General features: G+C 58.2%; 2 protein-coding genes across 5 annotated transcripts in view; both read left to right on the forward strand.

Annotated features, from left to right (window-relative positions):
• ATP11A (ATPase phospholipid transporting 11A) overlaps window positions 1-3,165 on the forward strand; it is a 110,395-nt gene extending 107,230 nt beyond the window's left edge. For all 3 annotated transcript variants that reach the window (XM_081551506.1, XM_081551504.1, XM_081551505.1), the window contains one exon: window positions 33-3,165. In XM_081551506.1, coding sequence (XP_081407632.1) covers window positions 33-89 — 57 coding nt within the window. In that variant the 3' untranslated portion in view covers window positions 90-3,165. The remainder of the gene's footprint in view (window positions 1-32) is intronic.
• Window positions 3,166-9,275: 6,110 nt separating this feature from the next.
• The window catches only part of MCF2L (MCF.2 cell line derived transforming sequence like), a 104,283-nt gene continuing 92,372 nt past the window's right edge, over window positions 9,276-21,186 (forward strand). For both annotated transcript variants that reach the window (XM_081551507.1, XM_081551511.1), the window contains exons 1-2: window positions 9,276-9,397; window positions 13,432-13,604. In XM_081551507.1, the coding sequence (XP_081407633.1) occupies window positions 13,436-13,604 (169 nt within the window). In that variant the 5' untranslated portion in view covers window positions 9,276-9,397; window positions 13,432-13,435. The remainder of the gene's footprint in view (window positions 9,398-13,431; window positions 13,605-21,186) is intronic.

The following is a 21,186-nucleotide window of genomic DNA, read 5'->3' on the forward strand; positions in this document are numbered from 1 at the left end:
CGGGACTGACTCTGCCCTTTCTGTTTCTGCAGACCGCGCGCTCCGCGTCAGGACCGCCTCTGGGGAGCTACCCACTGGCTTCTCTGTAGTCGCCAGCCGCGGGCAGCGCCCTGGAAGGCGGGGAACGCTGGGCCCCTCCCGCTCAGGCTCCCACCACCCGCGGCCCCAGGGGAGGCCACACGCAAGGGTCCAGCCGCGAAGGGCCGCGTGCTGTGTGCTGCTCTTGCGGCCGGAGCAGGAGGAAGACGGGACAGGCGTCCCCGAGCGACGACCGCAAAGGACACGCACGAGCCCGCTACCCTCCCGGCCCCGTGGCGATGGGAGCGCCTCTGCTCGGGGGTCTCGGTCCGCTCCAGGCACGGCCGGGCCTCGCGGGCCTCGCGGGCGGGGGTCCGGCCTGCTCCCTCCTCCCGAGCCCGACACCTCTGCTTTCGGAGCGGCCCACGGACACCCCGGGACCAGCACCCCTCCTCGTCCTCGGCTGCATGGCGAGGGGCCCGGCCCGTAAAGCACAGGTTCCGAGAGGTGCCCCTGCCCGCTCCGAGGGCGCAGGCGCGGTCTGCTGTTGTGGGAAGGGTGTTTCGGGGTTTGCGGGGACAGGTGGGGTCTGGGTGCCGGGGCCGGCCCCTGCTGTGGTGCTCAGACCCCCACGGGGAGCGGCCTCTCGGGCGCTGGGCCCCCATCTCCGTGCCGGGCCCGGGGTCGCCGAGGAGGCCCGGGAGACTTAGCAATACCGCCGCCCGCAGGCAGCTGCGCGGTAAACCCTGTCGCTCTCCGGTAAAGGAGGAGAAATACTTCTCCATTTCTAGAAATAACCCGTTTGACGTAGCCTTAATGGTCCGTAAGGAAAACATTTCAGTTTGAGGTTCAAACTTCAGAAGGTACAACCGACAGCGTTTTAGGGGAGGGTCCCCCGGAAGCTAAACGTTGCCCCCACTGGATGCCCTGTGGACCGAGGACGGTGCCGAGCCCGCCTGGGTCTGCTCCCGAGTCGCTGGCCTGAGGGTTTGGCGCTGGCGTAGCGCTCAGCTGTGAGGCATTTACTTGAACGAGGGGACGAGTTGACCGCAAGAACAGGGCGCACAGGCGGCGCGGGAGGCAGGCGACACGCATACCAAAGAGGGGCGGGGCCGCGGGCTGGAGGCGGGGCGTCCGCCCGAGGGCGCCGCCCCCTCGCCGTCACTCCCGCCCGCGCCTGCGCGTGGCCTACACTAGACCCTGCAAACAACGGTGTGTGCGTTTTTACAGCCGTTTTTAAGAACCTAAAATGGGTATAAATGTCATACCTGTGGGGGGCAGATTCTCTGTATGTTTCGTTAACAAATTCTTTGTAATGTATTTTTTTAGAGATCTTAAAATTGCCTTTGCACTGAAGTATTTTCATAGCTGTTTTTATCTTTTATTCGTTTGTTTGTTAACGTACCATATCTAATTTTTAAAGTATGTTTTTAAAGCTTTGATTTTTTAAGTTGAAGACATTTTGGCCACTTTACATTTAAATTCTGATGCACGTTTTGGCTGAATGTCTCAATATCTGATGAATGTGAATTTTCAGATTTGACTTTGTTCTCTGCACCTGTGTTGTTTTCGGTGTTCCCGGCAGTAGTGAGCAGTTACAAGGCCTATTTAGAGTCTGATCATTCGCTCCGCTCTTTCTTCACCGTTCATCGCAATTTCATCTGCTTTTTGTTTAGTTTTTAGTTTCTATCCTTCAGCCTTAAAGTAGAAGCTTCTTGACGGTTCGCTGTCCTCTTTCTGCCTGTATCCAGACGGTTATCACTTACCTCGGATCATTCAAGTCTCCTTAGGACAGTTACTATTACACGCCCCAATACGTGTTCTTAAAATTGTTCGGGAAGTTACTAAGTGACCGTGCCTGATAATGTGAGATGGACCAGGGGCATGAGATCAGAAGCCAGGGGGGGGACGCGGAACCAGGGAACTGGCATTTCAGACAAGACAATGCGACTGCCATCTGGCGGTGGGCAGTGCTTACTTGCCTTAAACTGACCTTGAAGCAAGTAATTTAAGCATCTTCCTTAGTTTTGAAAATCTTACTCACAGCTGCACAATAACCACGTATTAACATCTCCCGCGTTGGTCCGGATGTCTGGTTCCTGACCCGCAAGCCATCCCCCAGAGCGAGCTTTCTGTCGGCAGTGTAGCTCCGGCAACGCCATGGGAGGGGACCCGCCCTCAGGACCAGGGCCGGACTCTCCCAGCTGCAGCCACGTCCCGGCTGGGAGAAGAGACCCTCTCTCAGCCACTCCTGTTAGAACCCCAGTCAGCCCATTCCCCTGCCCTTGACTCCACGGGCGGACATAGACCAAATGACCCCCAGAGGCTCGCTGGGGGCGGAGCTTCCGCAGTGACAGGTCGCAGACGCCTAGTACGCCTTGTAAGACTTTGCAGCTTGAACTACAGCAATGCCTCGCACACAGTGTAACTATTCTTAAATTCATGGGCATCAACCAAAAGTTCAGGGCAACCTAAGGGAAGTTTCCAGCCTTTTTCTTTAAAACCACTAAGTTCATCTGTTTTGCACTGATTATGAATAACGTAATGCAACCACTTCTGCTTATCTTAAAATTAATGGTATTTATTTAACAACTCAGTGTAACAGCTCGGTATGCACTTTCTTTTGGAAGTTTCCCATTTCTAACTTTAAAAACAGGAAAAATGTCAGCTGGCAAATGCATTCATTCTGTTTTGTTTTTTTTTAATAAGTTGGAGGGTAGGTGAATGGGAGTGAGAATCGTTTTGATGTCTATAAACAAAGCTTTAATGAAGATGTGTCGGAGTATTATTAAAGTGTGATTCTACTTTTACAGAAAAACTCTAAAGATCAGTTTATATAGCTTTATTTTTTACCTTATTGAAATATACAGAATTTTAATATACATATATTGTCTCTGACTTAAAATTATGTGCGTCTGCATTGCTGTTTAAAATGTTCATTCATTATGTAATGTGATAAAAGAGAATCTTCGAAAATATATTTAACACGAATGATATCTATAGGTATTGTCATAAATCCTGGAATTTATTTTTAAATTATTGAATATAGTAGGTGTGTTTAAGATAATAAATCAACCTCTGAACAGTAATGTTTAATTGATAATTTATTAATCTGCTTTGAAAAATTAAATGGTGAATTAAACCAAATCTTAAATTTCTGTAAAATTTATTTTGTATGCTACTGTTTTTAACTTTTATTTCTGTAGATAAAGTATATCTTCATAATATTAATTACGATTGGACTTTTCTGCAGACTATCTAGGCAGGAGACCTGAATTTGCTTGCAATAGAGAAGAAAAAGTCCTGGTTTAGTTTCTTTATAAATTAAAAAGATCATAGAAGTTGGTATTAAGTTTCTGCTAAGACCAGCTGCCGGGCAAACACTCTCCCAGCGAGTGTTTCTGTTTGGGATGAAGCCGTGGGAGCATCCGCTCTGGAACGTGTGGGATGGGGTGGCCCCAGGCCCACAGCTGCGCCACCGGGGCGGAGGGCATGGAACAGGCCACTCAGGGCCTAGCCCTGTCCTTCCCGCTCCAGCTGCTCCCCGACTGTCTGCCAGAACCCGCCCCCCAGGGTGTCCTCCGCTCCTCCTCTAGTCCAAATCCCAGCCCCCACCCGCCAGGGCTCCGGGGCAGTTAGGAAAGAGGGTCCCGTGCTGCCCCCGTGGGTTCCTGCAGGCCCTGAGAGGCCACCAGCACGGGTCCAGCGGCTCTGCCCCCCCAGCCCTGTCCCTCTTCTCTGCTGGCCACTGCCACCCCTGTACTTCCTGTCTCTGAAAACTGACCCCCAAACACTCCACAGATCCTCACAAAGTCTCATTCCTGAGATTCTGACTCAGTTGGGGGACCAGGGTGGACCCTGAGAAAGGGCCTCGCTGGGCTGGGGCAGGGCGGCCCCCTCAAGGCTGATGGGTCCCTCAGAAGGCCTCTGGCTTCACCGGGCACAGTTCTAAATTCGGGGCTTTTTCCCGGCCCCCAAATCACAAAGCAAAGGCAAGTAACTCACCCCAAGTGGGCGACCTTGGCTGTCACAGACCACATAGCGGCCAGCACGCCAGTCGCTACAGGAAGTAGATGCCGCAGGTGAGTCGGGTCCCGGGGCTGCTGTCCCCTGGGGTCCAGTGTCCACACCTGCCTCGAGTGACGTGGACCTGTGACCACACTGACCCTGGCAGCTGGGGGAACCATGCTTGCCTTTCCAGTGAGTGAGGGCGCCCCGGCCTGAGGCCGTGCAGGTGTGAACAGCTGGCTCCCACCAGTGTGCGTGTGAATACTGGGCTGTGTCCCAGTGTGATCAACACCTGCAATTATTAAGCTTCCTCTTTCAGGGAAAAATCTTAGAAATACACAATTTATCAGTTCCTTTCTTGGACTAAGAGGATACCCCTAAAATTGCATGATCATATTAACTTGCCCAGGGAAGATGCTCACCTTTGTACATGTTTATCACGTACAGTTGGAATAATTCAGGAGCATTTAGTCAGATGGCAAATGTCTAATTCATCATCCAGATACATGTATGAGCCCTAATAAAGTCCGACAGAGGCCCAGTGAAAATCGAGAGACCCATCGTCTTTAATCAGATATGAAGACCAAACCTCACAGTTAGTGGGCAGTGTCAGGCCTAAGCCGATCTTAGAACCTGGAACCCTTAAGGCCCACAGCTCGCCCTGCAAGGCCTCTGTCCCTCCCTTACATCTGTGACCTCTGCTGACCCTTTCTGTTGACCAGTGCCGGCCGCAGGCGTTGCAGTTTTCGGTGCATCCTCTCGATTTGCTGAGCTTACTTCTCAGAGGTCACGGTTCAGCCGGAAGTCAGAAAGCTGTAGTGGAGCGGACCAGCAGCAGCCTGCCAGGCAGTGACCATGGCTTTTTTCAGCGCAAGCTTGGCTTTGGGAAGTGCTTTGGAGCTTCTTCTAAGTCCAACCATTGAGCTGGTTGTCCCAGTTGTTGTATAAAGTCCACTTTTTAATTGCACGTCACAATACGATTGAGAAATAGTTTGTTGTTGTTGTGTAGACGAAGAGAAGTGATTAAAACAGTGATTTTTTTGAGTTGCAGTCAGCTCATGAGGCACCCCCTCTTTGAGCTTTTTCACGTTTCCAGTTTGCTTCAGATGCCGAATGGCCGCAGAATGGTGGATGTTCAGTTCTTGGGCAACTTCTTGTGTAGTTGTAAGAGGATCAGCTTCAAAGATGGCTGTCACTCAGTTGGTTCTTGTCAACTTCCGATGGCCGGCCACTATGCCCCTTGGCGTCGAGGCTCACGTCCTATGCGGGACTCCTTGACCCACCACTGCGCTGCACATTCCTTAGTAGCTCCTGGGCCGAATGTGAGTTGTCTCTGCTGCTTTACGACCCATTTTGAACTCAAGAAAATCACTGGAATTTGCTTTTTGTCTAACATCATTTCCATAGTCTAAATATAAAATAAACAGCAAGTAATAAAGTGTTAGCAAAAAACATAAACCGAGAAATACACATTAAAATGATGTATCACATAGTGACATTTATTAAAAATGTATTCCAATATCAAACAGCAAATTTTAACAGCGTAAAACTGCGATTACTTTTGCACGAACCTAAACAGTTTGCTAGGGATGAGAGAAGGCTAAAACGCAGATTGCTGACACTGAACGTAGCGAACTGAAACCGCCCGGTGTCATCTCAGGGGGGCTCCGGAGAGCTCCGGCACCACAGTCCTTTAGGTCTCAGCGCCAAGGAGAATTCAGTGAGAGTAACGTGGTCGATACGTGATTCACTAGAACAGGATGTTCGTGAGGCTTACAAGTGAGCAGGCGAGAAGTGCCAGGCTCTGAGCACTTAGCGGGCTACAGTTTTATAATCAAAGGCGGAGTGGGGAGGACCTTGTCTTTCCCGAGTAGATGTCATGCTGCCATCAGCTCCTCCTCCAGCCTGGGTGGGAGAGTTTTCTTGTCCCTCCGTGGTCAAGCTAGGTCCACACATCACTGTTTTGCAGACGTGCAGAGAGCATGGCCCAGGGACCATTAACTTAGTGAGCTCATCGGGCGGGAAGTGGGGCTCATGCACCATGGCTTTATTATTTCGGGCCTCATGCTTCTGCTGGGGGTTTTGTGGTGGAGCAAGCTGCTTTATCAAGAGGTCGTTAGCGTACAGGGATCGCCCATATTTTCCAACTTACAATCCCCTAGTGAGATTAACTATTTCATCACCTATTTCATCCATTCTGTCCCTGCAAAAACCTGGAAAAGAGCCATGAGCGTGGCGCCTGCACGTTGTCTCAGGACCGGGAAGAGTTGGGCGCTCCCCGTGGACAGGACGGCGCGGAAGGACCACCAGGCAGCCCAGCACCGCTTCCCACCTGCATGTGGGTGCCGTCTGCCCGCTCTGACCTGGGGCAGCAGAAACAGGCACCACAGGCAGAGCTCAGCCTGGCGCCCTCAGGCCTCCAGGGAGGTCCGCTCGGAGGCCTCCCAGCCTCAGGGCTCCTGGAGACCCATCTCTGCCTCCATCCCCACGTGGCGCCCACTCTGCCTGTCTGTATCTCAGCTTCCGCTTTCCACAAGGACGTCAGTCACCTTGGGTGAAGGCCCCGCCCTGATGACCTTATTTTAGATAAATTGTGTCTGTAAAGGTCACATTCTAGAGTACCTGGGGTCAGGACCTCAACATATCTTTTTGGGGAGACACGATGCTCTGTTTTGGGGCCCTGCTGCAGGGCAGAAACAGTCGTGCTGCGTGTGAGGGGGAGCAGCGGGGGGGTGTTGGGGACGGAACTCAGCCGCCCCTCCTCACATCCCCACCCAGGGTTGCACGGCGCAAACTCACCGTGGTCCACTGTGGCCCAGCGGGTCCCGGGGCTCCTGCCCACACTGGGCCGGGTGCTAAGCACCTCCTTCCCCCGTCTCATTAGTGTTCACAGCCTGACTCCACACTGGGGGTGAGCTCCAGGGGCCCTGGGAGCCCGCCTGGACCAGGTGGACTGCCCAGCAGCCAGCACAGGCCTGGGGCCATGTTGCTGCCTGAATAAACCCCAGGCTGGAGGCTCAGGGCCCCGCCCGCCCGGCAGCATTCCTTGGAGACTGGAGGGTCACCTGGCAGTCCTGCCTTTTGCTTCCAGGAGGAAAGCCAAGGGGCAGGGCCAGCCAGCAGCCAAGAAGCTAGCCCCAAGGAGCACAGCTCAGGAGGGCAGGCGCGGAGGGCGTGGCTGCTGGCGACCGGGGCGCCCGTGTCTCCCCCAGCAGGTTGGTTCTGAGGCCCCAGGTACACGGGAGGAACCCCCTTTCCTGACCCAGGGTCACCTCGGCACTCCAGAGGACCAGGTCCCCACCCAGCCTCCTGCATGTCCCAGTTGCCCCTCACCCCTGGACCCAGAGGGCAGGGGCAGACGCTGAGACGCTCAGGGGACCCTAGGCTATGGGCAGCGGGACGGCCCTCCCCACTCCGGTGTCACTGCATGCGTGGTCAGTCGCTTCCATCCATCCGACCCTCTGCGACCCCATGGACAGTAGCCCACCAGGCTCCTCTGTGCATGGGATTCTCCAGGCAAGAATGCTGGAGGGGAGGGATCTTCCCGACCCAGGGATCGAACCCGCGTCTCCTGCCTTGCAGGTGAGTTCTTTATCCACTGAGCCACTTGGGATTACTTTCTGTAACACAGACTTCTTTGTGGGAGCGAGGCTTTCCACAGAGAAATTGACCTCAAAAGGCAAAGTTCCCAACTCCCTGAAGGGCCAAGGGCACGGTGACCAGGCAGAGACACAGCCCCAGGACACACCAAGGCCCAGGCCCAGGCCCTTGGGGGCTCCAGGCCGCCTGCCCACCTGTGGGGCTGGAGCCTCAGCCCACGCCCGCGGGAGGGGCTGACCCCAGTGGGAGTGAACGCTGATTGTGATGGTAATTCCCGAGCCTCTGAGAGCTGCACAAAGGCCTGGCCAGGCCCTCAGGGCCCCTGGCCAGCGGGGCGCCCCCCGGGCTTTTGTTCCGGGATTTGCCTGCTCTGAGTCAGGAGCCGTGAATCAGCGGAAACCCTCTCGGAGAGCAGGGATGTTTTGGGCCTCTGTCCTCCGCGTCCTTCTGGGCCAGCGACCGCGTCCCAAGGCCGGAGGCCTCCCCGTGGTAGTCTCCTACCTCGGTAGACCCTCCGCGGGACGCCCGCCTGGGGGCAGGTGCTGGGCTGCGGGCTCTGAACCTGAGCCTGCAGACCTGACCGGGTCGAGGGTCACTGGGCGCTGCCTTTCAGTTCCGCACCCGCACGTCTGGTTTCCCCATCCTCTGGGCAGGCCGGCCGGGCGCCTCCCTCGGGATCTCAGGGCTCCAGTGACACTCAGCACAGCCCCTGGAGGGCACCCCCATGACCCAGGGTCCCTGAGGTCATGGGAAACGGGGCCGCGGCCCCACAGCGCAGGTCAGGCCCCCACACCCGCGCATCCGACCGGCCCTTAGAGGAGAGGCCTCCGCCTCCACCCTGCCTCTGCCAGGCGCTTGGGGCCTTCCCATCCCCGCTCTATCCGGGAAGGAAACCGTCCAGCTGAGGAGGGTTCTGCCTTCGCTTTGCTGTCCTCTCGGACCAGCCTCCTTCCCGCGGCAGCCCTGCCTCCGAGCGTGTGGGAGGTCCTGTTCACTCCACAGCCCTGGCTCAGCCGCGCCCACCCCCGGGGGGGCCTGGCCACCCCGCCTGGGCTCCGGGGCACTGGCTAAGTGCGCGCTGACTTGCGAGGTGATGCTGTGTGCTGGGGACCACACTTTGAGGAGGAAAGTCCTGCAGAGGTTGGCGTGCCCTCGCCTGCAGGCCGGAGCCGCACCCCGGGGCGGGTCGGAGGCTCCTCGTGGTGGGGCTCCCCTGGAGCCTTGGGGTTTGTACCTATTGCCCTCCCGACAGAACTCCGTGCTGGTCTTCTTACTTGGATTTCCCGGGGTAGCCCACAGAATGCAGATGTTTGAAAGCGCCAGCTAAAATAAAGTTTACAGCTAGAGCAACACTCAGGATGTTTCAGCCTGTGCACCTCAGCTTGCCGAGTTCTACTGGGGAACATGAGCTTCCCTGAACAAGGGGGACCACAAGGGAAAAGGCCGGTCCTTTCCCTTTTCTTGAAAAAAAAGGGGCCCCCGCAGCTGCACCCTGAGACCAGTGAGAGATCGCCTGCTCCGCGCATGCGGGGGGGGGCGGTGATGGGGGCACACGCGCGGGGGCGGGGCTCGGACACCTCCCCTCCCCCTCCCGCCGGCCCGGACCCTCAGCCGTCCTCCCGTCGGCTCCTCCCTCTCCCTCCGCGCGGTCCCCTCCCCCACCGTCCTCCCGCGGCCCCGCTAACCCTCCCCCTCCTCCCAGGCCGGGGAGGAGGGGCTTCCGCGCACCTGCGGGTGGAGGACCGGGGCCGGGAGGACCGTCCCACGGCAGGTGCGCGCGGGCGGGAAGGGTGGGCGGTGGACGCGGGTGGGGCAGGCGGGGAGGGCCGGGAAGAGGGGCCGACGCAGGAGGGTGGGGGGCGCGGACTCAGCGTCCCGGAGGCCGGTGGGCCGGTCTGCGCGCTCCGATCGCCTCCCGTGACCGGTCTGCGCCGCTCGCATCGCCTCCCGCTCAGCGTGCGACTCCAGGGAGTCCCGGGGACCCGGCCGGGGGCGGAGCGGGGGCGCTGCGCGGTGTCCAGGGGCCGCCAGAGCGGGAGCGCGGGCTCCACGTGCGGACGCCCCCATTGTCCGGCCGGGGTCCTCCGGCGCGAACAGGTGTCACCGCCCGGCCCCTCCCAGAGCCGCACCCCGGCATCCCGACCCCCAGCAGGTGCTGGGCCAGGTGGGACGGCCGCTGTAGGCGCCCACCTGAATCTGGACTTCCCGACCACTGTCTGGCTGTTTTGCTTTTCAAACTGGCAGCGGAAAAGTAAGACTCAGCAGTTTTAAAATAAGGCCCTTTGCTCTTTCAATTCTAACGCTGTTCCTGCTAGTTTTTAAAAACCACCTTCCATTCTCTGCAGCGCTGGACGCTTAAACAGGAGCCTGCTGGGGTCAGGCCGAAGGAGACTTTTCTGGAGCAGGTGCAGCCTCTTAACTTTACTGGAAGCTTCCCACCCTGCCCCTAAGGGACCTCCCGCAAGCCCTGGACAGGGAAGGGGTTAAGGTGACCCTGAGGCTCGGCAGGATGTGTGGGGGTGGCCGTGGGAGGCCCCAGGATGTGTGACCACTGGGAGGGGCCAAGACAAAAATAGACGTGTGTTCCCGGGGGTGCTGGCGACGGAGTGTGTGCGTCCCTCCCAGGGGGCGGGGGACCCCACTGAACAGGTAGGTGAGGGGTGGGGGCCTGGGGGAGACCTTGCTGTGGAGGGTCTCCTAAAGTGCAGATCTGACCCAGTGGCCAGCCCAGAGCGGGTTCCGGGACCTGAGTTCTGAGCTCTGCTCCCGGCTCCTGGACCCGCTGCGGTGGGGGAGACAGACAGACAGATGCTGCTGGCGGACCTGGGTGGGCGGCCAGAGGCCGGGTGCTCCGGGTCAGTCAGTCCAGAGGGGCAGGCAGAGGGGCTTGGCTGTGTTCTAGCACTTGTGTCCCTCGGGGCAGGGTGCGCCCCCCAGGTCCCCGGTTCACCATATGGCCGGGACCTCGGCGCAGCTATGATCGGGCCTCTGTGACCTCGGCCCCACCACCTGTGACTCGCCCCTCCTGGCAGCGATCTGGGGAAAGACTGGCAAGAGCAGCGGCCCTTGCGCACCAGAAGCCTGGGCACCTCCCTCCTCGTGACTGTCCCCAACTCTGGGGCGACTTTCTCTCCGGGAGACCCGCGGATCAGGAGGAGGGTGGAGGGGTCACCTGTTTGCAGAGCTCAGTGCTCTGAGGACACTCTGCCCCAGACGCAGCCCATCTTTCTCCCGAATCGGAGCCTCTTCCCTCCCCCAGCCCTGCCACTGCTGGGCGTCTCCTGATCTCAGGTTGTGGCTGTAACTGGTGTCGAGATCACCATTCCAGGAGGCTCTTTCTGCGTTTGGGGCTCAGCTGTGAAAACGGGAGATTTACCTGGGAAGCAGCATCTTGGTGACTGGAAGTGGAATGAAGGTCACTTGGACAGAAGAGCTTCCTGCTGTTAGGAACTTACATACCTTTTGTAAAGTGGCGTCAAGCCCGAAGTTGAAGGAGAGCATTAGTGCCAAGGGAATAAACTGCTCTGTTGGTGGCACCTGGCCATCAGCTTAGGCTGATCTGTGCTGAGAGGCTCCAGGAGAAGCTAGAAGTGTGAGCGGAACAGTGACAGGAAGGTAGCGTTCTGCTCCACACTGGGCTCAGCCTCTCGTTCTCAGGTCCACGCATTTCAGCCTCGCCTGAGCCCAGGAGAGCGGGGCGATGCTCTTCCCTGACAGGGGGAGATGCTGGCTGAGCACCAGCTGCAGCCTGGACCTGGCCGAGGGCCCGGGGCCACATCTGGAGCCGCCCAAGAGATGCTCAGTCCACCCCTCCCTTGGAGAAGGCGGGTGGCGGCCCAGCCCTGCTCCCCGAGAAGGCACAGGTGGCTGTGTGGTCAGCGTGGGGTGGCCGGCTGGACTGCCCAGCCGCCCGCGGAGTCTGTGCTGGTGGAGCCGGTCCGCAGCGCCTCCCCCTCAGGGACGACCGTGTCCTCTCCCTCTGGGCCTCCCCAGGTAAAACGTTCAGGACTTCAAGCCCGCAACGGTCTCCCGGACACCCCGCGGTTATTACCGAGGAACTCTCGGACACCCGGAGCTGGACCTCGACTTCGAGGTCAGAGGCCGCTCCTGAAGCACCTCATCCAGCATCAGGCAGCGCCGTCATCTCCAGGAAACCCGACGCCTCCCCCAGAACCTCCCAGCGTCCCTCTGGAGCCCAGAGGACCAGTCCCTACACAGCTCCACGGAGGTGACCCGGGAGCGGCCCAGGGTTCATCAGCCAAGCTTGTGCCCCAGTGGGTAACAAGTCAGCGTGGGTGTAGGTCAGCGCTGGGGACATTCAGTCCAGTCTGTTGAGAAAGCGAAGAACTGTATTCAAAGTACCGAGTTGAGCAACCACAGAAATCGGAACAAGTCAGATAGGAAGATCCGGGTGGGGACAGCGAAGCGAGTAGCCGACCAGCACCGAACGTCTCCACACCGTGTTCCTCCTCACTGGTCCGTTTCTCACTCAGAGCTTAGGGCTGGCGAAGGAACTCAGAGCAGGGCGACTCCCACGGGGAAAGGCCCTGGTGTGATCCCACAAAATGGGCCTGCGGGGCAGGAGGTGGAGACCGGACCTCCTTGAGGTCACCCGTCCCCAGCATCCAACTGGACAGCCCTGCCTCCCTCCCTGATGCCCCGGACAACGTGGGGGGTGTGAGCGCCACCGACGATCAAGCAGGTTAAGCCGCTGCCGTGGGGCCACAAAGAGAATTTATGGAAGGGGCCCAGCCAGACATAAGCCATCAGGGGAAATGATGGGCCGTGTGTGTGCACGCTAGGTCACTTCAGTCGTGGACGTGTCACTTGCAGCCCCGTAGCCTGTAGCCCACCAGGCTCCTCTGTCCATGGGATTCTCCAGGCAAGAACACTGGAGTGGGCTGCCATGCCCTCCTCCAGGGGATCTTCCTGACCCAGGGATCAAACCCACATCTCTTACATCTCCTGCACTGGCAGGCGAGTTCTTCAGCACTAGCGCCACCTGGGAAGCCATAATGAGCCATGAATATGCCCAAAGACTGAGTGGCCAGGGGGCTGTGGGAGCTTACCTACCGGAGGTGAGCATCTTGGGCAGATGACATCACGTGGCTTCTGTTCGAGATGTAGTCACTCGCTGTCTCTTTAAATCCAAGGTTGCCTCCCAAAGACTTAATTCGAGTTTCTTTGCCAGACTTTCAATGGAGGAATAAGACCTGAATGTTTGTCCTGGCCCCCGGACAGCATTCTTTACCTGGGGATTGGAGATGTTTCCGGCCCAGGCGGTATTGGTTTTGAAAGTTTGCCAGTTCAGTGAATTTTACTGTGACATTGAAGCCAAGAGAACCAGGGGCATTTTTGTCCTTGAAACAAGAGCCCAAATGTCAAGGGAAAATCTAGGTTTTTATTTCTCTTATACAGCAGAAGTAAATAATATTTTTGTTTGTGCAATGCTTTATTCCATTCCAGTGTTATAAAAGGAGGTCATTTGTTTACCTGAATGTGGACACAGTAGAAATTCTCTGGAGAAGAATTAATTTTAAATATCCCACATCCATTTCAGAATAAACGCTGCCGAAGGCTGTGCCTGGTGATCCGGGTTTTGTGCAAGGGAGCATGGCTGCCATCTCTGCAGTGTGGCCTGGTTCCCCTTCTCACTGCCGTCTCTGCAGTGTGGCCGCAGGGCTGCCGTCTCTGCAGTGTGGCCTGGTTCCCCTTCTCACTGCCGTCTCTGCAGTGTGGCCGCAGGGCTGCCGTCTCTGCAGTGTGGCCTGGTTCCCCTTCTCAGGTCTGCTTCTCACTCTGCAGACTCATGTTTCACTGCTGGAGGCTCATCCTGTGCAAGAAAACCGGAAGCGACGATGCTTCTTTAGCGCGAGGGTCCCATGAGGCCGAAGAGGAAGAAAGCAACCCTCGGGTGGACGTCCCCGACGTCATCAGGCTTGTTCCAGACCCTCTGGAGGGGCCAGCCCCACCCACAGGTAGGGCCGGCTGCCTCCTTCGGATTGGGATGGGGCCTCTGGTCCTCCCGGGAGACCAGCGTCCCAGGTCTGGGGCGGCAGCTCCCCGGGGCCCCAGGGCCGCCTGCACGTGGGGGCCTGGCTGCGCCCAGGGCCGTGGGTGAGATGGTCAGTCCGCATGCTTGCCCATTTGGCTTCCTGGCGGTGAGGCTGAGGCTGGCTCTGGTGAGCTCTCAGGAAGCTGTCTGGGTTTTAGAGCCCAGGGCTCCCTTTACCAGGTTTTCAGACTGAATCGCACAGTCATACAAAGGAATTGCTTGTAATCTCTAAACTCCTCTTATTCCAAGACTGTTTTCCCTGCCATTTCTTATTCTGAGTATTTGTACTTTCTCTTTTTCTTCATTGGATTAGCTAATGGATCAATTTTGTGGATTTTGTTTCCAGCAGCCAGTTTTTAAGTAATTGTACCGACTTCCCAAGCACGTCCCCCTGAGCCCACCCGAGCCCCCTTGCCCTGTTCTGCCTCCCACGTGGCTCTGGCGCTCCTGTCTTCCCCGTGTCCCCGGGTCTTCATTCTCGCAGGAGCCACGTCCAGAGGTGCCGCAGAGTCCCCCCCCCAAGCCACCCTGCACCTGCACCAGCCCCTCGGGGCCCTTAGGGGCCCCTGGCTCTGGGCGCCATCCTCACCCGGAGCCCCCTCCGGCTCCTCCTCACACCCCTGCCTGCAGGCCCCACGGCCGCTCTCCACATCAGCTCCCGCCCCTCGGGCCCCGCTGCCTCCCTGGGGTCTCTGGCTGACCCGCGTTGGCATGGACGCGTGTCTCTGCTGTTCATTCTCTCATTCTCTCTCCATGTGCGTGGAGACCACTTGATTGAACAGAATTTACCTGAAATGTATGAAATCGTAGAGGACTTTTAGTCTTTATGTATTTTCCTAATTGTGTATTCTAAAAGGTGGCCATCAGGTCAGGTTTTGCAGTGTTTAAGTTAAAATGCTGTTTTCATGCCAAAAATATTAGAAGCTGTGGTTTTCCTTTGAAAAAATAGAAAGTGTATAAACTGCAGGTTTTGATGGTAGTTGTTACTGTATGTTTGTCTCCCCGTGGCCTCTATTTGTGGTCCTGTTCTGCCTGCTTTAAAATCTGGTCTGGGCATTTAGCCTGGCGACGTCTTCAGTCACGCTCTGGGAAACAGCATTCATTCATTTCATCAGCACCACCTGCAACTCTGAAATGCAATTGTTTGCTTATTAAATTAAGCAGACCATGACATGGATTTGAGGTGCGGTATTCCTCTTCTCCATGCTTTGAAGGGCCCAACAACCCGTGTGATTTCTCTGTATAACGTCTCCTTCAGAGAGCAAGGCTTGGCTGAACCACGCATCTCTCTCATCGTTCACATTCCTGCTCTTCTTAAATAAGCAGACCTGCCTGCCAAGTAGCTTTGTGCCTCTGTAGGAAACGCCGTGCCTCCCAGTGACTGAAGCCTCTCTCATGACTTTTGCCACCTCTCTTGACCTGTCCCCCTGCTACTGCTAAGTCACTTCAGTCGTGTCCGACTCTGTGCGACCCCATAGATGGCAGCCCAGCAGGCTCTGCCGTCCCTGGGATTCTCGGGCAAGAACACCGGAGTGGGTTGCCATTTCCTTCTCCAATGCATGACAGTGAAAAGTGAAAGTGAAGTCGCTCAGTTGTGTCCGACTCTTAGCGACCCCGTGGACTGCAGCCGACCAGGCTCCTCCGTCCATGGGATTTTCCAGGCAAGAGTACTGGAGTGGGGTGCCACTGCCTTCTCCGCAGCTGGGACCTTTTTTGTTTTATGAGGCTGGAAACAGGAAGGCAGTCAGGACCCCTGGAGAGTTGGGCGGTTAAGGGGAAGGGAGTGCGGCCAGCAGGCCCAGGTGGCCTGGCTCACCTGCAGCGGGCAGGGCCTGCCTCTGTGGCCGGGAGGTGGGCAGGGGGAGCTGGGTCTCTAGGACTCGCGTCTGAGGTCAGCCGACGGGGCCGCCTCTCCTGTCTCATGTGGCACAGACACGGACACCTGCGCAAGCCACGCGTGGGGGTGGGTGCCCGCACGTATGCGTGGTCAGTCACGGGCACTCGCGGGCACGTGTGTCTTGGGCCGAGCGGGACCCGTGGGGTGTGGCTGATGGGGAGCGGCGCCCTGCAGCCCGCATGGAGGGTCGCCGGGTCCGCTGTCTGCAGATGGAGGTGTCAGGCAGGTGGGGTCTGCTGGGCTTGCTGAGTGCACGCGGCTCTGTACCGGAGGCAGCCTCACGCTGATGCGGGCAGCGCCCGGCTCGCCTGGGCCTTTGGGGGGTCGCCTGCAGGCTGGGGGGCGTGGCTCCTGGGTGCTGGCTCGCGAGCTCTGACTGGTCGGTGGGCGGGAGCGGGGGTCTCTCCTCTGGGCGTTCACCTGGGGGCGAGAGCTGGGGCGGGAGGGGCTCCCCGGGGAAGCAGAGCCCTCGCAGTAAAGCAGGCCCAGAGGGGCTCCCCGGGACCCGAGGGCCTGAGACCCAGCACAACCTCTAGGAGCAGCGGGATGGGGTCCTGGGGTGTGAGAGGGGTGCGCTCCAGGCCGCAGGGGGCTCCTCATGACCCGCGGAGACTCTGTGGAGAAGAGAGGTCCCCAGGAGGCCCCGCAGGCCAGGGGAGCCGCGGACACCCAGCCCACCCCGCACCAACAACCCGCCGGCTTTGAGACGGAGTCAGCATCTGAGCCGCGTTGCGGCCACAGAGCTGCTGATTGTCCCGTGCTTGAGTTTAGACAAACGTGGGGTGTCTGGGTTTGCCTGAGATCGCATGTCAGGGAGAGACGCGGGGCGGGGCGGGCGTGGACGGCCGCGGGCCTTGCACTGTTCCACCGCTCCTGTGTCTGATGCCTCTGCTGTGAACGGAAGATCCCCCTGGAACGTCACTTGCGTGGCGGGGACCCCGACCCTCATCCTCGGCCGTCGGTCAGCTCAGTTGGGGCCAGTTCTGGGCACAGTCGCATCCCTGGAGACGCTTGGAGACAAGGGTTCTCCCGTCCAACCAGGCGAGCAGTTTCCAGACCCGAAAGTAAAGGAACGGTTTTCACCTTTTCAAGTAAACCTGGGGCTTTTTTCCTCCGTAACAGCTGTGGCGACTCTGCTCCGAGTGCATTTTCAGCTGCAGCAGGCAGGTGGGATGGTCCGGTTTGCCTTTTCTCACGCGTGTGTGGGACACGGACTTGCAGGCCTCGTGGGCTTGCACTTGGCAACGGGAGCCGATGGGTGTTGGAAAGAGCCTGGCAGCGATGTAGACCTCCCCACGGCGGGGGTGGACGCGAGTCGGCCTTGGGAAGGGGGTTGCTGGCCTGAGTGGCCCCCCAGCCAGTGTGTGCAGGGGCTCTTTGCTCTCCGCCACGCTCCGACCAGCTCCAGGGCACTGTCTAAGCGGCCTTGCAGCACCGACTCTAGGCTGCTGGCACCTGGAAGGACCCGGCTCCTGAACTTGAGGGCCGCCGGGGGTCGTGCTGGCCGCAACCTCGGGCCGCTCACCTTCCTGTCTGCCGTGCGTCAGCAGGCCGGCCGGCCGCAGGCCTGCCGAGAGGCCAGGAAGTGGGACACGGACCTGTCAGTCACCATCCGCCTGCTCTTAGGCGCATTAGCAAAATCTCTGCAGGAAACAGCAAACAGCGGGCGCTGAGCCAGAGCTCGTGCCCAGCTTAACTCTTCAACCCCCAGGATCCCGGGGAGCAGGCAGGGCCTCAGCCACGCGCAGGTCGGGTCTGCGGGGGAAGGGCCTCCGTGGCCTGTGTCCACCGCCCCCCGGACAGCGGGCCAGGGACACGGTCTCCGTGCCCGCCTGGCTTCCTCCTGTGGAGCCTTCCTTTCCTCGGGAGCCAGTTTCCTGACGTCCTCTCCGCTGGACACCGCCACGGGATGCTGAGCCGCAGGAGCCCGTCAGGGTGAGTGGGGTGAGGGTGCAAGACACTGCGGCCACTTCAAAGCCGCTGGGCAGCTTCTTCCAACACGAAACTCACCGCACGACCCGCAGCCTATGTATTCACCAGGATGCGCCGAAAACTTGTGGCTGCACAAACCCGCACCCGGGGGCTTAGGGCAGCTTATTCTGAGCTGCTAGACTTGGTGCAACCCTGCCGCAGGTGACGGATAACCAAAGCGTGGTCTGTCCGGGTGGTGATGCTGTTCAAAACGGATAGGAAATGAGCAGAGAGGCTCCCAGGGCCGGGGAGCCACTCTGCACGACTGTGCTGGAGGACTCGGGACACCATATATTTGTCAAACCCAGGGAACGTCACAACACAAGGCTCGAACCTCAGTGGGTGCAGATGAAAAAGACCGTTGGGGGCGGGGGCCTCATGAAGAATGCAAATGCTCACTCGCTACAAATGTGTGGTCAGTGAGAGGAACACGAGTCAGTTGGGGGGCAGGGCATCTGTTAGCCAAGGGCCAAGGGGCCCCGGGGTTTGTGAACGGGGGTCACAAAGACAGTCAGTGACTAACCGGGGCCCCTCCCCTGCCCCGTGCCCTGTCTCCCTGGAGCTGGAAGAGCTGGGGCAGCCTCTGGGGCCGCAGACGAGCTCCCTGCCGGCACCTTGGTCTCGGATTTCCGGCTGGCGGCTCCGCGAGAACAGACCCCTGTTGTCTAAGCTGCTGGGCCCGTGGGGCTCTGTTAGGCGGGCCCCAGGATTCTCGTGGTTTTCCTGCTGGTCATCTTCATGTAGTGCGGTTAAGCTGATTTAATGCTGGTTATTTGGAAGAAGGTGTGTTTTGGGGAGAACAGAAGGAAGCAACAGGACAGCATGTGATTTATTCACCGGGGCAGGAGACTCGTGGGCGTTTTGTCATTTTCCTCAAATTGATAAAAAGGTTTCCCCTAATCTGAAAATAATCTGCTATGTTTTGCTAGAAAATGTTTGTGATTCAGCCGCCCTAGGAGGTCATTTCTTAGATGTTTTTCTGCAAAACACAGGCTGTAAATATTTAATTCTTCGCCCTTGGGCAGGACCACGGTTACTCCTCCAGGTCACTGTTTCTCTGAAGTTAATTCTTTCAAACTCCTGTTTGAAAGGCTCTAAGGAGTCAAGAGGAGAGAACACAGCAGGAAAGCTCTGGGTGGGCAGGCCTCGTCTTTGGGAGGAGTGTGAAGTGTCTTCCTGACACCTTTTTGGGAAATCTCTGGGAGGTGACGGCTGTGACTGTGCTTCTGTAAATCAAGGAGGTTTGTATCCACCACGGGGTTGTGACCACAGATCCCAGAACCCAAACCAGTGTCTCGGAGGAAAGGGCCTTTGTTTCGCTTTGAACGAAAACAGCCCCTTTGAAACCTGACCGAGTCCCTGACCTTAGCTCTGTCACCTGGCGGCCACTGCTTAGTATGAATTGTGCACCTTTGTGTGGCTTGTGCAACAGCCTGGCTATGTGTCCCACAAATGGACTCGCTTGCTCCGGGGAGCAGTGCAGAAGGAGGGGTGGGGGGTTCTGGGGGGCCTTCCTGGGGGGGGTGGGCATCCCTGGGCCACCCCGGGAGCTGAAGGCGGGAGCCCCAGTCGGGAGCCGGAGAGGCCGCCCCAGGGCCGTCATGCACATGGGGACCTTTGTCACCTTTGAGTTTTCATTTCCAAGTGCACCCATGGACTTCGCCGAACGGCAGAAAGAGTTTGTTTTCCGCTCTGAGGACAGCCATGACCTGTCACTGGAGGGCCGCGCCTGGGAACCAAGCAGGAGGAGCAGGGACAGACCTGCGGGTCCTGGGGTTCACAGCCTCGGCAGCCGTGAGTTGGGGCCGGGTCCTCCCCGCTGCGGGCCGTCCAGCGCCTGCTGGGGTGTGGGCAGCACCTTGGCCTCTGCCCACGCCCAGCGGCACCCGCGTCGTGACAGCCAGGACGTCTCCTGACTGGGTCCTGTGGGCAGTCGCTCCCCATCCCCGCTCATGGTGTAACGTGCCGTGTTTCTGGGCTCACGCACATGGACCCGAGTTTCGTCGACAAGAGTGTCCCGAGAGTGCGGGCAGGACGGGGTCCGCACGGGGGCCCCCGGCTCGGTCACGTGACCCCAGCTCCTCTGCCGCCTGCCCCCGGGCCAGCAGGTGGCGCAGCTGAGCCGCCGAGGCTGGACTCCCGCTCCTCTGGTCTGGGGCTGAAACCGAAGGATGCGGCCGCTCAGAGTGACTGGGACGCCTGGGCGCTCAGTTTGGACGAGCAGGGAGTCGGGTCTCCTCTCAAGGAGACTGAGGGTCCCAGGAGGCGTTGAGACACAGGCTAGTTCACCGACCCGAGAGTCACGCGGGAGAGTCCACACGCGGGCAAGTGAGTTCACACGCGGGCTAGTGAGTTCAGACGTGGCCGAGTGAGTTCACACGCGGGCTAGTGAGTTCAGACGTGGCCGAGTGAGTTCACACGTGGGCTAGTGAGTTCAGACGTGGCTGAGTGAGCTCACACGCGGGAGAGTTTGCACGCAGGCCACCCTTCCGCTCGGGGTGGCTGCTGGGTGAGCTCAGCACTGAGTTTCTCTGTCAGCTTCTGGGTTGTTGCAGGGAAAGTAGGAGAAAGTGACCTGTGACAAGCTGGACACCTTCCAGGAGGGGCCAGTGTGCCTGTGAATGTAGGTTGGCTCATATCAGCTTATTTAGGCATAATTTGCATACACGTAGGCCTCAGAGATATTGTGGGTTCAGCTCCAGACCAACCACAATGAAGCGAATATCTCAGTGAGGTGCACCATGTGAGGATTTTGGTTTCCCGGTGTCTGTAAAAGCTTTGTTTGTGCTCTACCGCAGCTGTTAAGAGTGTAACAGCATTATGTCTGAAAGAAAAAAAGGTATACTTTAGAAATACTTTATTGCTAAAAAATGGCAATTATCCTCTGACTACCCAGGGTTGCCACAAACCTTCAGTTTGTAAAAAATGCAGTGTCTGCAAAGCACAATAAAATGAGGTGTTGCTGCTGCTGTTTTTAGTCGTGAAGCCGCTGACCCCACCGAGGACACTAGAGCCCGGGACTGGGGCAAGCGGGCGTGGTGACACCCCCAGAGAGCTTCTCAGAACAGAACTTGTCCCTGGGAACCTGGAGGGCAGCTGTGCCTTCCTGATGGGTGTGCTTCCTCTCAGGCTGTACAGGCCCCGTGGGCATCACAGGCTTGGGGGGTAGGACCAGGGAACTGGGGGGAGTGGAGCGCGAGCAGGCGGGATGTGAGCGTAGGTCACTGTGCCTCCAGCTTGGTCCCCCGGGAGGGACCACATCACGGGGTGCGACATCCAGAGCAGCCTGGGGACCACAGGAGCTCCAGGCCAGTGGAACTGTCTCCCACGATTCTGTAACGGTGGATATGTGACATTGTGGTTTGTTCACACTCACCAACTGCTGACACGGAGAGTGAGCTGTGGTGAAAACTGCAGGTGCAGTTAATAGTAACACAGCGATGCTATTGGTCCAGCAGTCACAGCACGGGTACCACGCCGGAGGGGGCCAGTGGGACGCTCCGCCGGTGCCCTCTCTCCTCCTGTGAACCTCAAACTGCTCTGAAGGTTGGGTCGTCCTTCTAAGTGCTTCTCGCGGGAGGCGGTGATTCGGCCTCTGTCTTTAGCGTGTCTTCTTTCGAAGTGTGTTGGAAGCATG

Source organism: Giraffa tippelskirchi, chromosome 12, assembly GCF_054371585.1.
Source record: "Giraffa tippelskirchi isolate mGirTip1 chromosome 12, T2T-mGirTip1v1.2.pri, whole genome shotgun sequence".
NCBI classification, from domain to species: Eukaryota; Metazoa; Chordata; class Mammalia; order Artiodactyla; family Giraffidae; genus Giraffa; species Giraffa tippelskirchi.